Here is a 15,488-nt window from a genome sequence, read left to right on the forward strand (position 1 = left end):
CGTTGTGGATTTTCCCTGAGACGGAGAAGAAAGCCTTACATTTCACCTTAAGGTTTTACCAGTAAGTATTACTGTGGCACGTGCTGCGCCTCGTAGTATTCACATCCTGCAAAGGTCTGACCTGCAACCAAGACACTCTTCTCCTTGATTGCGTTCTAGGTCGCGAAAATCTTAAAATGAAATACAAATCTCTTAAACATAATAACTTAAGTTAAAAAAAGGACTTAAATTGAAGGTTTTGCCTTTCAGTAAGATTGTTATGTTTAATAGTATGGTTACATTTAGTCGTGTTGCATTTTCGGCATTGTACGCAGTCGCTATAAGTATACAAGGGACCTAGATGCAGATAATGAAATGTGTTTGTCATTGCCAGAATAATGCCCCTACAACTTCTGGAAGGGATGTCCAGCCGGAAGCGGAGACCTAACTGGACCGACCAGGAATGTCTTCTTCTGGCTCAGTTGATGCTGGAGAGGAAAGATGTAATCAGAGGGAAGTGCAGCACTGGTATTTCAATACAGGACAAAAGACAAGCCTGGGAGGAAATAGCCCAATCCATCAACGCTGCCTTTCCACAGATTCAGCGTACAGTTTCTGACTGTAACAAAAAGTGGGAAAATCTGCTGGCAAAGTCCAGGGAGGAGATCAAACGGCAGAGAAGGCAAGAGGGCACAGGTGAGGAGAACATGCTGCGTGTTAGCAAGAAAACAAGCGTTATGCTGCAGAAACATACATTTTGAGTTGAAAAACCTCGTGGAAGAAATAAGCAAATCCTCATCGTCACTGTTTGAGTTGAATATTTAGTATTGTACTTACTTTAAATCAAGGCATGACATGATTCTTCATTTATAGAAGGCCCGGCCGTTGAACAGTTCAGTACTGTGACCCAGGTGGTGATTTCTGTGATGAACCTCTCAGACATCCTGCAGCAGGATAGAGAAGACGCTTCCATCTCAGAGTTGGTGGACGCTCAACAAAACAGGTGAAACATATTTTGGGGGTTGTTATTCTATTTTAATTGATTGAAAATATGTTATTACAAAACAAGCATTCAGTATTTTCCCACTTACTTCAACTTAATGTCCTCGTTACATTTCTGTTATGATGCAAACTGTTCACAGCGAGCTCTGTGGATTATTTAGAGTCACAGGAATATTGTTTCTGGAAAGAGATGCTGCCATTCATGTATCATGTATAATTTGTCAGTGCTAGGAACACAACAAAAACAAAATCAGAGGTGTAATCTCAGAGTCTAAATAAAACCAAACCACAACCGCAAGTAAGAAAGCATATCTTGTAGTTTGGATGAACCAACTACTTCAACGATGAAACGCATATTATTGTCGAGCATTATCATTGACAAGCTTTTTTTCCAGCAGTGATGAAGATGTAAGTGAGCACAGAATAGATGCAAGATTCTCAAACCAACATCCACCGAGAGAGCTGGAGTTCCCCGCATATCCAGATCCATCCGCTTCTCCAGCAGAACAAAAAATGGCGGATTTTCCCAAATCCCTCGCGGTTCACTTCAGCTCTCATCACGCTGCTGGCTTCGCTGCTTCTGCACAACACCGAGATGCTTTCTGCTCTTCTTCTCCGCCCGCAGTGCATTGCACAACTCTGCAAGAGCGCATGGATTTAGAAATGTCTGTGCTAAGAAGACAAGAGGCCGTCCTCAAGCTGCAGGAGGAATATTACACGCTGAAAATTCAGCTGATGAAAAAGCAAACGGAGACACTTTCAAAGGACTGAAGTGGTCGTAGAGAACGACCTGTTGTACCTGCAGCAGTGCATATAGTCTTCACATGCAAGTCTGAATTACATCAATATTACTTAAGAATATAGTTTTCCCAGGCGTGTTTTGCAGAGGCCTGCTAATAAGCATTGTTCCTTTCTGGCAGTTCCATTCGGTTGCAAACCCACTTTTTGCTTAAGAATATTTCTGTTTACTTTCAGAGTGTTTGATCGTTGTGGCCGGCCCATATGTCCAAGACGCACAATATATTTTTTAATATAACCATTGTGTAAGAAGAACAAATGGCACAATAAGAAAAGTTCACACAACCGTGTTTATTACATTTTTTAAATTCTAGAAATCCAAGTTATTCTTTGAAGGAAGTATAAACGAGTTTATCTGGCAGGGAAGTGCAACTCGTATGTATAGTTTTACACTGTGAGAAATGTAGTTTATTTACTGATTCATGCCATTTAGTCCTAAGTGCAAATTTGGAAGCTGTAAATGTTTGACATGTACCAATATACATATTTATGAAAACTGAACTCGGTCATGCCAATGTAACTAAAGCTACAATAATGTCCTGTCTAGACACATGTAGTAATTTGTGCGTAATATTTCTCATAAATCCGTTCATTTGCAAGTGACGGGAGTTGGCACCAGATGTAAGCTCAGAGTGTTGAATAAAAGTCTGTTATTTGCTGTGTGGTTTGCTCATTTCCTTTGTTAGTGTTTTGCCAGACTGCGTTACAACTGAGTGCTGCGACTGTCTCCCACTTTCGTCCGCCTCAGCATTAACTCCTCATCCTTTTTTTGTGTGGAAAGAGAACAGCTTTTTGAGGGACTAAGGTTATGTGCACAAAAAGGCCCGGCTCCATTTATTATCCTCAATGTGTTGATGCGAGGAGTCTAACGGAGCATTAAAGTTTCCTAGCTTTTATCCTACCACGGGATGGGCGCACTAATGGAGCTCGCTGCAACATGTGCAGCACTGGGAATGACAAAAAAATATGACCGGCTACTACTTAACAATGGATTTTATCCAAATGTGTTTCAAAGAGTCAAAGGCTTGGTTGAAAAGCTGCATCTTTTCTCAAGTCATGCTTATTGTCTAATTCAGCCTTTTTCATCTGATGTTACAGAGGATTTAAAGTACTCCTTCACCTGCACCACTCAAATATGTTCAATGGAATAAAAACGGGATACAATCAAACACTCGGTCATGCATAATCATGAAAAAAAAATCATACAACCATTTATCAATTTCTATAGGTAAGTAAAAATGGAACTACTCAAGTAAAGCAAATATAAACAGTACTTGAGTTAAATACTTCCACCACTGGTTACTGTAAATACAACATGTGTATTCCTTTTTGGCTCTTTATTTCCCTAATCAACAGAAACATGTGGATGTTGTTTTTAAATCAAATAATATATATATATATATATATATAAGTTAGTTTTATTGGCCACCAATAAATATTGCAATCCCTTTCAACTTTGCTCTCAAGTTCTGTTTGCTTGGAAGCTGACTTTTTTAATACTTTATGTTTATTTGCCCATTGCGTTCGCTTAATTTTTTTTATTCCTCTCGCTAATAGTCTCAGCTAAATGTTTAGAAACATTGTGAGATGCAAACATGCTGATCAAGAAGACTACTGACGATCCCCTAAAAACTACGGTGCAGCGTTCTTGGTAGGAATTCCTGGATCCCGTCTGTCCTCTGCATGGAGCGTCCGTGATGGTATCCATTCCCCCCGTCCCTGACAGATGAGCCATGTTTTGGAGTGTCCTCTGGGCAGTCCACTTAACTGCCTGAAAAGGAACCCCTTAATCTCCACTTTCTCTTTGTTTGGACCATTATCAGACCTGTCAGTCCTGGCTGCTTTATCTTCACAGGACTCATCTACTGGCTGTTTGACGTTGGCTTAATTCTATCAAAGGCTTATCTCCACTTGGCCTGAGGATGCATCCCCTCAGAGAAGTCTGACACTTTTTTCCTCTTCTCATTATTCGTCTTCATTTTTCCTGCTGTATTCTGCTTGTTCGTGTCCCTCAGTGTGCTGTATTCTGATGTCGGCATTGTTTATTTTTGGGGTGTAGCCTGAAACCTGAGCTAATGACGCACTGATATCCCATCAAGCACCACTGATCCAGAGATTGTCCCCTTTGATGGCAGTTAGCTCTCTGTCTTTTGGCAGTCGTCACTTGAAACAGTCTGTAGGAATGTCAAGCAGCTTGATCTGATGAAGAGCAATTACATGGGAGGGAGCTGTTACCTTTGAGGTGAAGGCTTTCTGCCACACCCTGCAGGCTTACAAATAAGCCTCTGGACACATCCCAAACGTGTGAGAATGGTCCCTTTTCTTCTTGTCCTTCTCCTCCTGACATTTGGTCTGACGGGATTTGACAGGTGAGGGTTGAGTGGGAAGCTTTGGCCTCGACGGTGAATTTAGTCGGCGAGTTTGCTTTGGTTGGCATTATGTCAACGGGACAAATAGAAGAAGTCTTCTCAGAGCACCAGGAAAAGGCATTTGGCATTTTGACTCACGCAGTAAACTTCTGAGTATCTTCCTTTGATGTCAGTGTAATTTAATTACCACTAACAATACATATGTATGTTTCCTATTCATTGTCAAATAAATAGCAATTAAGAAACTAAGCTGTTATTATTTTTTATGTTGGCTGGATGATACTGTGAGAAAGTGAAGCTTCTTTCGTGCACATGCAGTATCTCAGGCTGCTGCAAACTCTGCATGGGTTTGCATGTCTGAGAGTATTTTAATATAACCGTCCTAATAGCCTGGACCCAGGTTTTGCATATGAATCATAAGCATTGCATGCAAGGTCATGTGCATGTAAGCTTCCTGGAAAAGTAATCGTGGAAAAAAAGACATGCAGTGTAGCTGCTTGGGCCAACAAAGAACTACCCAGAGGTTAAGTACAGATGTTGCAATCACAAATTGGATTTTCCATAATGCAGTCGCTTTTACAAACGCTTAACTTTATTTAGATTAGAAAGGGCATTGCCCATTACCAACCGGCTTCAGGCGCAATGTCTCTGCTCCAGGAATTAACCACAATTTATGCTTTTATTTTGCTGGCGCAGTGACAGCCAAGAAAGGGAAACTTTTGGAAAAGACACGGTTACAGGGCAAATTACCCTCTACCCACTAATTTTATTTTGTCTTACCCTTCACCACAAGCACAAACAAAATGGTTATTAAAGAAACTACTTCTTGGACACCGAGTGATTGGACTACGGCCATCAATGCCATCATTGTGTCTTGTTCGGCACAACAACGTCCCTTTCTTTGTTACCGTCAGTTTGGAGGTCGTTTTACAGAGACGTGGACATGTGAGTTTCAAACATGATATAATCGCACCATGGCTACACTAAGAGAGTCCAGTTTTAAGCATTCTGGATATGCTTGACTTAATCATTTTCCACAATGGTCTTCAGAAATGGACAGCAATTGCCCCACCAATGAAAGGGGATCCTCTTTGTAATTAAAGCCAGTAGAAAATTGGATCATTTTTTGCCTGGACAGCTTTCACATTCCAGCCTAATATGGCATTGGAAGCTTTTGAAGTTGCTGTCTTGGCAGTCCCAAATTATACCTTTCATCAGCCAATCATAAGAAAATGGCAACCTGACATTCCCAATCGCAACTTACTTTTGAGCCGGAGTCCTTGTAATCAAGCGCAGTGCGTGATCCACCGACAAATCCACGAGGAATACTTGAAATACAATTTCTCTATTTCAGCTCAAGGAATATTTCCTTGAGCTATATTATTTAATATATATTTTATAATATTTTCCTTTTTACTTCTTATTGGTTCAAATGCTTTTTCAGGGAACCCTGAGTACTTGTGTGAAGTACACAGTTGTATCAACTATTTATTGCGATCACCAATCAAAGTCCTTTGTGACAACTTCAACATCACAGGTTCAAGCTCAGGAGGGAACCGTGGACACTTATACTGAATGCAAAAAAAATAATATTTTCCAATACAAAGCTTCTTTCTTTGTAGTGTCTGAACTGAAATTCTGCCCTTTTCTTTTTCTTCCACAGTCTTAACCTTAACTATGAGCAACAATTGAAGTCACAGTCGTTCAACAACAAATACTTTGTTTATTTTCCTCTAAAAAACACAATGGCTCAACTAAAAAGTCCCATCCTGTTATGTAGAAGTATGTGAGTCGTACAAAGACACAAACAGGCTTAGTGTGAATCACGTTGCTTCACTGCAATGACTGTAATGACAGTTACACCGCTTCGCCCTCTGAGCTAAACTTGAACGCATTTGTTGGGGATTCACTGAGTAGTTGGTTTTTTTTGCAACTTCTGCACGGCCACCCAATTACAAGCTGACAGGGCGGACACAGACGAGCACATTCAGGCGGACACGATGTTCTTTGAGGGGTAGAACGCGCCATGGAAGCGTTTACAGAGCCGGTCACCGCTCGGCCCCATTGCCTCATCCGCGCCGGACAGCTGTACTGTCGAAAAAATGTAATGTTGAGTTTGAAATTACTTGCAGAATTATGGGCGTTAGCATGAGTCAGCGAGTTCGCCGAGAAAATCTATTTTATAGTGAGAGCGTTATACTGTGGAAGCGTAGGTAACACACGGCAATGCTCTCCTCCGTCAATATAACAGTCTGTCATTTCTGTTGACCCACAATGTACAACAGAAAAACTCTTCCAGGGCAAAGGTCAATTAAACTGCTGCTCTTCTGCTGAGAGACTGCTGGCCGACCAGCGCTCCCAAAACAATGGCGACTATTATGCATCCTCAGGAGCGTCTACTGTACAAACCAACCTCCTCAGAGACACTGGAATGAAACATGAACTAATTTGTGTTTTGGTGGTTTCTCCCATTCTTAACCCGCGGCTTCTGGCCAAGACTAGAACGCTGCACACAGATTCGTGTATTTATAAATAGGCCGAGCGAAAAAGGGAAAGAGAGAGAAGCGAGCCCGACAGATGACTGGAACCATATGGATCTGGTGAAGAGCAACTCATCTTGTGACAACATAGCAAGCGGCCCCCACCTCCACCCGGCAAGTCCCACTCTGTCTCATGTCACAGCCGTTCAGGAAAGACTGCAACTGGAGAAGGTCAACCGGTGGCCGAGAACAAAGTGAACGTGATTTTCAAAAAAGTACATGCGGGATCTGAGGAGGAAATGGTTTTGCCCGCCAAACACTCAATTACATGTAATTACAATAATTCAACCTTGGAAGATGGTTTATTCCATTTTATTATGAGGTTCGCCCTTTCATGTCTTATGAGGAGGAGGAGGAGGAGGAGGAGGAGGAGGAGGAGGAGGAGGAGGAGGAGGAGGAGGAGGAGGAGGAGGAGGAGGAGGAGGGAGTGTCATGAACAGCGACAGTGATGACGTGAAACAGATACTTTCATTCGTTTCCCCTTTCATACCCTGCAGGAGTTCTGGTGGACAATTCTTTTTTTTTTTAAGATTTGATCCGTCAATCTGCATGTCACAACCTTTATTAAGTGCAAACCTTAAAAGTGTCCTGAATATGCAACCCCGAAACGTATTACAAATCCGTTTCTAGTCAAACGTAATTGAGAATACGTTTTAGTTCTGGGGGAATGTCATGTTTAGGAGACAGTGCAAAGATATTAGTTATGAAATAATTAGTTGATTCATGGATTATTATTTATGAAGCAACGTCTCAACTGAGAGCACATGTTGCTTTTCCTTGTTCATATATTTTGTGAATTAAATGTATTTGGGTTGAGGACTGTTGGTGGGGCAAAACAAGTGATTTGCAATCAAATCTTGTTTATTTGTCACATGCACAATCACAGTCCCTCGCTACAGAACACAACTTCATAATAATAATAATAATAATAATAGGTTCACCTGGACAGGTCGTCAGATACAGACAAGCCTTCACTCTCAAATTCACACCTACGGGCAATTTAGAGCCTCCAATGAACCGAAGCCGAGGGGGAAGCCGGAGAACCCGGACGGAACCCACGCTGCCACGGGGAGAACGTGAATAAACTGCACCCAGAAGGACCGCCAGGGATCAGGGATCGAACCCCCGGCCCCTGGCCACTACACCACCCAACTTATCATTATAGAACAATACTTTGTCCTGATGAAATATATATATATATATATATATATATATATACAAAAATTATAATAATACAGACGGGAAAAAAAAATGCTGCTAAAAAAAACACAACTTCAGAGACATATGCAATAGTGCCAAATGTTTTTTAAACAATAAAAAAGTACGTCAGTAAGTTTGAAAGAAATAAAAAGTATTTCCGTACTCACTCAAGACGTGACAATTGGACTTTTGTGCTATTTTCTGATATTTTGTAGACAAAGCAATTACTGTAATTAATTAATTAAACAAATAATCATCATAGTAATTGATAGTTCAAATATATCTTTAAAAAAAAATCAAAATAAATGATGTGTGCATGCTAACAATGACTACCTGCATATACCAGATAGCCTTATGGATCCAAATCAAAAGTGACCTTTTCAACAACAAATATTTAAAACAAAATGCCAACAATTGTGTCTGCCTGTTAAATATTCTTCAAATCTGATTCTGGATCAGTTTCAGATTCAACTCAAAAGCATCTTCTTCAAGGCAAAAGCTCAGGTTAATCTGATTTTGGATATTTTCCACGCGACAGAGAGCGGTTGTGCATCTTCCCGGAGGACAAAGACCCAGTCTCTGTTTGAAGCAGCAGCTCCGTGGCTCTAAAGCATGAAAAGACTTTCCCCCAATTTCCCCGTCTCACTGTAAATTTAACCTCCTGCTCCAAAAACACACTCACACATCCGCCCACTCAGTGTCACCCGCTGAACGTCCCGGTCCCCGAATGGAGGACTGAGGACTCTGTGATTGAGAGTCGCTTTTGATTTCGCTCACGGATCCCCGTGCGTTTCTCCGCTGAAACGTAAGGCCTCTTAACGAGACGAGCCTCAGCCGTGGGCAGACGGAGGCTTTGAAATGCGGCAACCCCTGAACCAGAAAATAATCAAGGGGACTTAGGCATGGCACTGCGGCCGGAAATTCACTGTGAATACTGGTTTCAACCGTGACCGTGGAGAACTCCACGTTCTGGCTTTCGCATTGATTTGAGTTCTCCCCCCTTACCCCCCCCCCCCCCCCCCCCCCCCTCTTTCACCCCCCCTCTCCTCCCCCTCCTGCTCTGTGTGTCACAACCTCAGTTTGGGCCTGAAAGTTGATGAGAAGCGTCTCTGTTTTCAGGATATGTCAGCAGAAAGAGAACCGATGCACGGCTTTGGTCCACTTGTGACACACATACACACACACACACACACACACACACACACACACACACACACACACACAGACACACACACAAAACACACATGCACACACACAGACAAACATACACAGACACACACACAAACGCACACACACACGCACACACACACACGCACACACACACACACACACACACACACACACGCACACACACACACACATACACACACAGACATACACACGCACACACACACAGACATACACACACACTAGCGCAAACTGGTTCCCTCCATGTTGTTCCTCCTGGTTCCCACCATGTTGTTCCTCCTGGTTCCTCCTCCTGGTTCCCTCCATGTTGTTCCTCCTGGTCTTCTTCCATGTTGTTCCTCCTGGTTCCCACCATGTTGTTCCTCCTGGTTCTCTCCATGTTGTTCTCATGTTGTTCCTCCTGGTTCCCTCCAAGGTTGTTCTCGTGTTGTTCCTCCTGGTTCCCTCCATGTTGTTCCTCCTGGTTCCATCCATGTTGTTCCTCCTGGTTCCATCCGTGTTGTTCCTCCTGGTTCCCTCCATGTTGTTCCTCCTGGTTCCCTCCATGTTGTTCCTCCTGGTTCCCTCCATGTCGTTCCTCCTGGTTCCTCCTCCTGGTTCCCTCCATGTTGTTCCTCCTGGTTCCCTCCATGTCGTTCCTCCTGGTTCCCTCCAAACTGTTCCTCCTGGTCTTTTTCCATGTTGTTCCTCCTGGTTCCAGCCGTGTTGTTCCTCCTGGTTCCCTCCATGTTGTTCCTCCTGGTTCCATCTGTGTTGTCCCTCCTGGTTCCCTCCATGTTGTTCCTCCTGGTTCCCTCCATGTTGTTCCTCCTGGTTCCCTCCATGTCGTTCCTCCTGGTTCCTCCTCCTGGTTCCCTCCATGTTGTTCCTCCTGGTTCCCTCCATGTCGTTTCTACTGGTTCCTCCTCCTGGTTCCCTACATGTCGTTCCTACTGGTTCCTCCTACTGGTTCCCTCAATGTTGTTCCTCCTGGTTCCCTCCATGTTATTCCTCCTGGTTCCCACCATGTTGTTCCTCCTGGTTCCCTCCATGTTGTTGCTCCTGGTTCCCCCCATGTTGTTCCTCCTGGTTCCTTCTCCTGGTTCCCTCCATGTTGTTCCTCCTGGTTCCCTCTGTGTTGATCCTGGTTCCCTCCATGTTGTTCCTCCTGGTTCCCTCCATGTTGTTCCCCCTGGTTCCCTCCATGTTGTTCTCACGTTGTTCCTCCTGGTTCCCTCCATGTTGTTCCTCCTGGTTCCCTCCATGTTGTTCCTCCTGGTTCCCTCCATGTTGTTCCCCCTGGTTCCCTCCATGTTGTTCTCACGTTGTTCCTCCTGGTTCCCTCCATGTCGTTCCTCCTGGTTCCCTCCATGTTGTTCCCCCTGGTTCCCTCCATGTTGTTCCCCCTGGTTCCCTCCATGTTGTTCTCACGTTGTTCCTCCTGGTTCCCTCCATGTTGTTCCTCCTGGTTCCCTCCATGTTGTTCCCCCTGGTTCCCTCCATGTTGTTCCCCCTGGTTCCCTCCATGTTGTTCTCACGTTGTTCCTCCTGGTTCCCTCCATGTCGTTCCTCCTGGTTCCCTCCGTGTTGTTCCTCCTGGTTCCCTCCATGTTGTTCTCACGTTGTTCCTCCTGGTTCCCTCCATGTCGTTCCTCCTGGTTCCCTCCGTGTTGATCCTGGTTCCCTCCATGTTGTTCCTCCTGGTTCCCTCCATGTTGTTCCTCCTGGTTCCCTCCATGTTGTTCCCCCTGGTTCCCTCCATGTTGTTCTCACGTTGTTCCTCCTGGTTCCCTCCATGTCGTTCCTCCTGGTTCCCTTCATGTTGTTCGTCCTGGTTCCTTCCATGTTGTTCCTCCTGGTTCCCTCCATGTTGTTCCCCCTGGTTCCCTCCATGTTGTTCTCACGTTGTTCCTCCTGGTTCCCTCCATGTTGTTCCTCCTGGTTCCCTCCATGTTTCCTCCTGGTTCCCTCCATGTTGTTCCTCCTGGTTCCCTCCATGTTGTTCCTCCTGGTTCCCTCCACGTTGTTCCTCCTGGTTCCCTCCATGTTTCCTCCTGGTTCCCTCCACGTTGTTCCTCCTGGTTCCCTCCATGTTGTTCCTCCTGGTTCCCTCCATGTTGTTCCCCCTGGTTCCCTCCATGTTGTTCTCACGTTGTTCCTCCTGGTTCCCTCCGTGTTGTTCCTCCTGGTTCCCTCCATGTTGTTCTCACGTTGTTCCTCCTGGTTCCCTCCATGTTGTTCCTCCTGGTCAGGCCACGTCTCCCCGCAGCTTGTCCTGATTACTCAGCAGACAGAACCCTCGGTCAGACAGAACCGGGTCTATCCGATCCTCGTTTTCCCGCCTTCATATTTTGGATCAACGTTCTCTGAGGTTTAAGGAACCCCGGTGGATTTTGCATGTTCCTGAAACAAGCCTTCTTTTAACCATCCGTGTGTCACGTGTTGTGTCGACAGTATGATTGCACACAGTTGATAAAGTGTGTTATGACCTCATGCAGCATAGTATTGGATAAACAGGGTTTGACTGCATGCGGCTGTCTGGCGTGTCTTTATAATCTTAATGTTCTCATCAGCCCTCAGAGGCCCAACCAACCATGCACTTTTTTAATCTGCAGTTTCCACTCCTCCCCCTCTCATCCCCCGTTCCTCCTCTGATCACTGTTTTCCTGTGAATTGTATCAGCAGCTTACTGCCTTCCAGCCAATTAGTAAAGGCAAACACAACAACAATCAGTCTCTTGGCTTAATGCACTCCACCTCTTCAGCGGTAAATACCAACTGATTCCTCAAAGTATTGTCATTCAGAAGGGCCCCGCTGGCTCTGCTCTTTGTGGACGAGAGAGGGGCCCATTGAAACCCAAAACACAACGTGTCCGAGAGGGAGACAAAAGGCTGAGGGGAGATCTCGATGGCTGACGGGACAAGATAAAAGAAACTTACAGTTAACTCGTCATTTCACCAGCCGAGCCGGTCGTGATTTATTTTTTTAGGGTCGTGACAAAAGTTGCTATCTTGTTTTTTTAATTTATACTTTGAAATCTCCTTACTCTTTGTGGAAAACACAAGAAAAATATACATTAAATATAGAGATTGGAAAGAAAAATACATCAATCAATATACAGTAAACCACTATAAGTGATAATCATGTTGGTTCACATTGTATGAATTGAGTAGATACGTCACTTTTGGCTCCTACCTTAGTTTGGATTAGGAAAAATAAATGTTTTCTAGTGAGCAACAGATGAAATATTTGATCATCTAAATGATTTGAAGAGTCTTTGAGGATTCTGTAAATACCTGCGGTTGAACAAAGCTCTGTCATCGAATGTAATTGTATTTTAAGTAAATTTTAAGTAAATAAGTATGTTTCTAGGACACCATGACATCTGATTTTAGGTTGAGTATATATTTTTTAATATGGGTTTGATATTTATCATTGGCTCCTCTGAACAAATATCCCTTTGATGTAATTCTCATGCAGTTACTCATGTGACTGGCTGTGATTTACTCTCCAGCAGGACTGTGGGCACGGAGAGTAAATTGACTTTATAGCCGGCTGACAAAGCCAGAGGCGAAGGGTGAGAGAGCTTCATCACAATAACAAAGAAAAGGTAATCAAAAGACAGTACCGAGGAGCGTGACAAAAGGAGCACGCAGTAAAAAGAGAAACACATTGTATGTAAATGGTTTGAGTTTCCTTGGCGTCATGTGAAAGTATGCGAGGCGGAATGGGAAGGGTATGCCGGTATGGGAAGGGCCCGACGCCAGACCGAGCGGCGGTGCCTTTGTCAATTTGTCCGTCAGAAACACAGAGGGAGAGGGAGGGATGGGAATCGCGGCACGGATGGGCAGACAGACAGACAGCGCAGAAAGGGATAAAAGGAAGGAGAGTATGATGTAAGGAGAGAAAAGATGGAGAGAGGAGCTCCGAAGCGAACCGGCCCGGAGGCGACGCTGGAGACGGAGGGGTCCAGGAAGATGGATGGAGCGGCCCCCCGCTGAGCGGCCGTCTCCGACTCCCGTCTCCGACTCCTGTGCGCTCCCGTGAGCACAGTGGGACGGGCCGGGCGGGACAGCAGCGCCCGTCACACGTCCTTTGTCGCTCTTCCACATTTATCCGACATTTTCTTCTACGTATGAACAGGTTGACGGGCCGTCCTCACACACATACGCTCCCCATCCTCCCTCTTTCTCTCTCCCTCTCGCGCTCATTAGGGACCATTTTTCAATGTGTGGAGATAAAGGCGTATACGTGTCCTTATTATGGGCATTTTTAGTAAACTCAAACAAGGTTTATCCCCAGATTTTGTGACGATGGATATATAAATACAAAGGATATTATGAAAATATTAGTCACATCCAAAAAAAACTTTAAAACATGAAATCAAAGACACTTTTCAGCATTCACAGATATTTTGGAGGCCTTCAAGAAACCCCATTTCCCAGAAGTCTTTAACCAAAGTGTGTTCAACTTCACCAGAAGCTGCGAGTCCAGTGGAGAGAAGAGTGGTTGTGGCTAGAAATGTGTTTTAGATTTTATAGATTTTATCTGGCATGTTGGTGGCAATGGAAGAAACCAAGTTACAAAGACTCTGCTTTGTTGGCAAATGTTCATGGGAACAAAAATAGCATTCTTAAAATTGGATAATATATATATTGTGTGTTTTGAATGTGTGGAGAACAGCTATAGCTATATGTCTTTATTATGGGCATTTTTGGTAAAACTCAATTAAGGTTTTCTTCCCAGATTTTGTGATTATGGATATATAAATACAAAGGATATTATGAAAAAGAACATTCAATATTAGTCACATTCCAAAAAAACTTTAAAACATGAAATCAAAGACACTTTTCAGCATCCACAGATCTTTCAGGCAATCCGAGATGAACACCATCTTTCAGCTAAAGACCTAACTTGTCCTGAAGGCTGGGTGGAATTAGCTGCAATTACTTTTGCAGGTAATTATCAATCCTCAGCGATCCAATAGAGCGTCCACACAGCTCCCAAGGCGCCTCGACGCTGTCGTCTATATGCGGTGTCAAATGAGTGTGAACCCGAGTCTCACGCCACCTTTAATTGTACGGCGCTCTTCTACATTTCTCCGACATTTTCTCCACTTTCTTCTACATAAACAGGTTGCACACATATACCCTCGCTATCCCCCGCCCTCCCTCTTTCTCTCTCCCTCTCTCGCGCTCATTAGGAGCCATTTTCACTTCAAAGCCCCTCCATTATCTGCCATCTCTGAGGGCAATTAGGAATGGGGTGACTTTGAGCGGCAGGCACGGACACGGCATTATAACTACTCATCCTCTGTCATGAGGGCCTTTGTGGGGGCCGCCGACATTGATGGAGAGGATACCGGGGGCCCCGGGACCCCCGAGCCCAACGGCCCCCACTCCCTCCACATACCCCCGGCCGGCCCCTCCTTTTGACTGGTAAACTGTGGAGTAAAACGGTGTGTAATTAAGTGGCAGTCAAAGCCCGTCCTGTTTGGCTGTGACTGGCTTGGCAGGGGCAGTTTGGGATGAATGAGAATGGCCAGAACACAATAGTGAGGCTATGAAGCGCAGGAGGGGGAAAACCCACTCTGGATGACATAAAGTCAATGTTTACTCACAGTTACTCTGCGTCAAAAAAGGGAGGGATAGTTGTAAAAGTCATACACAACTAGTACGACTGAGCAAAGACGTACACCAACAAACATGAATAATGCATTTAAGCTCATGCACATTTCCTTAAATACATCCGTGGCACCGCTGCCTCCGAGTTATTCCCTCTGAAGTAATGCTCATGTTCATGACTTCCATTTTGTCGTTTATGGCCTGAGTGTGAAACAGAGGCTCAGTGAGTGAAGCTGTCACCAAATAAATGTCTCATTATATTCCCTTTCCTTTCCGCAGCAGCTCTTACCGCCCCGAGCCGGTGGGAGCGTGCTACAGGCTCGGGCCCCTCGGAGCGCTGAGTGCTATATGAGATGTTCTTAAGGACGGCGGTTACTGTTACTGCTGCCAAAGTAATGAAAAGAGGCGACGGTAAACTACAAAGTGAAGACAGCTGCACTGGTACACATATTGTTAAGTAGACAGATACATGTATGTTTTACGATATGCAGCGAGTGCTGAGGATTCTGAGGAAGAAGTGGAGAAAATTAGGAAAAATTAGAGGATGGAAACTCATCTACAGCTACTTTTACTGCCAAAGACAATCAAATCTTATCTGAGATTGTACATATTTGTGTTGGCGAGTCTACAAAGCACATACCCCCCCTTCATATCTGCACCTAGGAGGAATGCGATGGCTGCGCTGCGGTGGGAGGCAGCTGATTTAGCTATTCTTTGATGCTCCCACTAGTTAGCCATCTCCCACTGAGCCCCGACATCCTGTCAGCATGAAACCTCTTCTCATCCCCCGGGTTAGTCACTACACGACC

At 44.5% G+C, this 15,488-nt stretch overlaps 1 protein-coding gene across 1 annotated transcript; it reads left to right on the plus strand.

The window, feature by feature from the left end:
• Positions 1–14: 14 nt before the first annotated feature.
• Positions 15–2,392, plus strand: LOC306737127 (uncharacterized protein). The gene is made up of 4 exons (XM_079218828.1): positions 15–61; positions 374–675; positions 853–982; positions 1,380–2,392. Exons 2-4 carry the CDS (start codon positions 378–380, stop codon positions 1,750–1,752), a joined length of 801 nt encoding a protein of 266 aa, XP_079074954.1. The 5' UTR covers positions 15–61; positions 374–377; the 3' UTR covers positions 1,753–2,392.
• The last annotated feature ends 13,096 nt before the right edge of the window (positions 2,393–15,488 follow it).

This window comes from Taurulus bubalis (genome assembly GCF_910589615.1).
Source record: "Taurulus bubalis genome assembly, chromosome: 5".
Classification (NCBI taxonomy): domain Eukaryota; kingdom Metazoa; phylum Chordata; class Actinopteri; order Perciformes; family Cottidae; genus Taurulus; species Taurulus bubalis.

What these genes read in the sequence shown, in the direction of transcription:
- LOC306737127 (XM_079218828.1), top strand. Translation starts at nt 378, where the DNA reads ATGCCCCTACAACTTCTGGAAGGGATGTCCAGCCGGAAGCGGAGACCT. An exon ending in GAGAAGGCAAGAGGGCACAG is followed by an intron (nt 676 to 852) that starts GTGAGGAGAACA and finishes CTTCATTTATAG; the next exon opens with AAGGCCCGGCCGTTGAACAG. An exon ending in GTGGACGCTCAACAAAACAG is followed by an intron (nt 983 to 1,379) that starts GTGAAACATATT and finishes TTTTTCCAGCAG; the next exon opens with TGATGAAGATGTAAGTGAGC.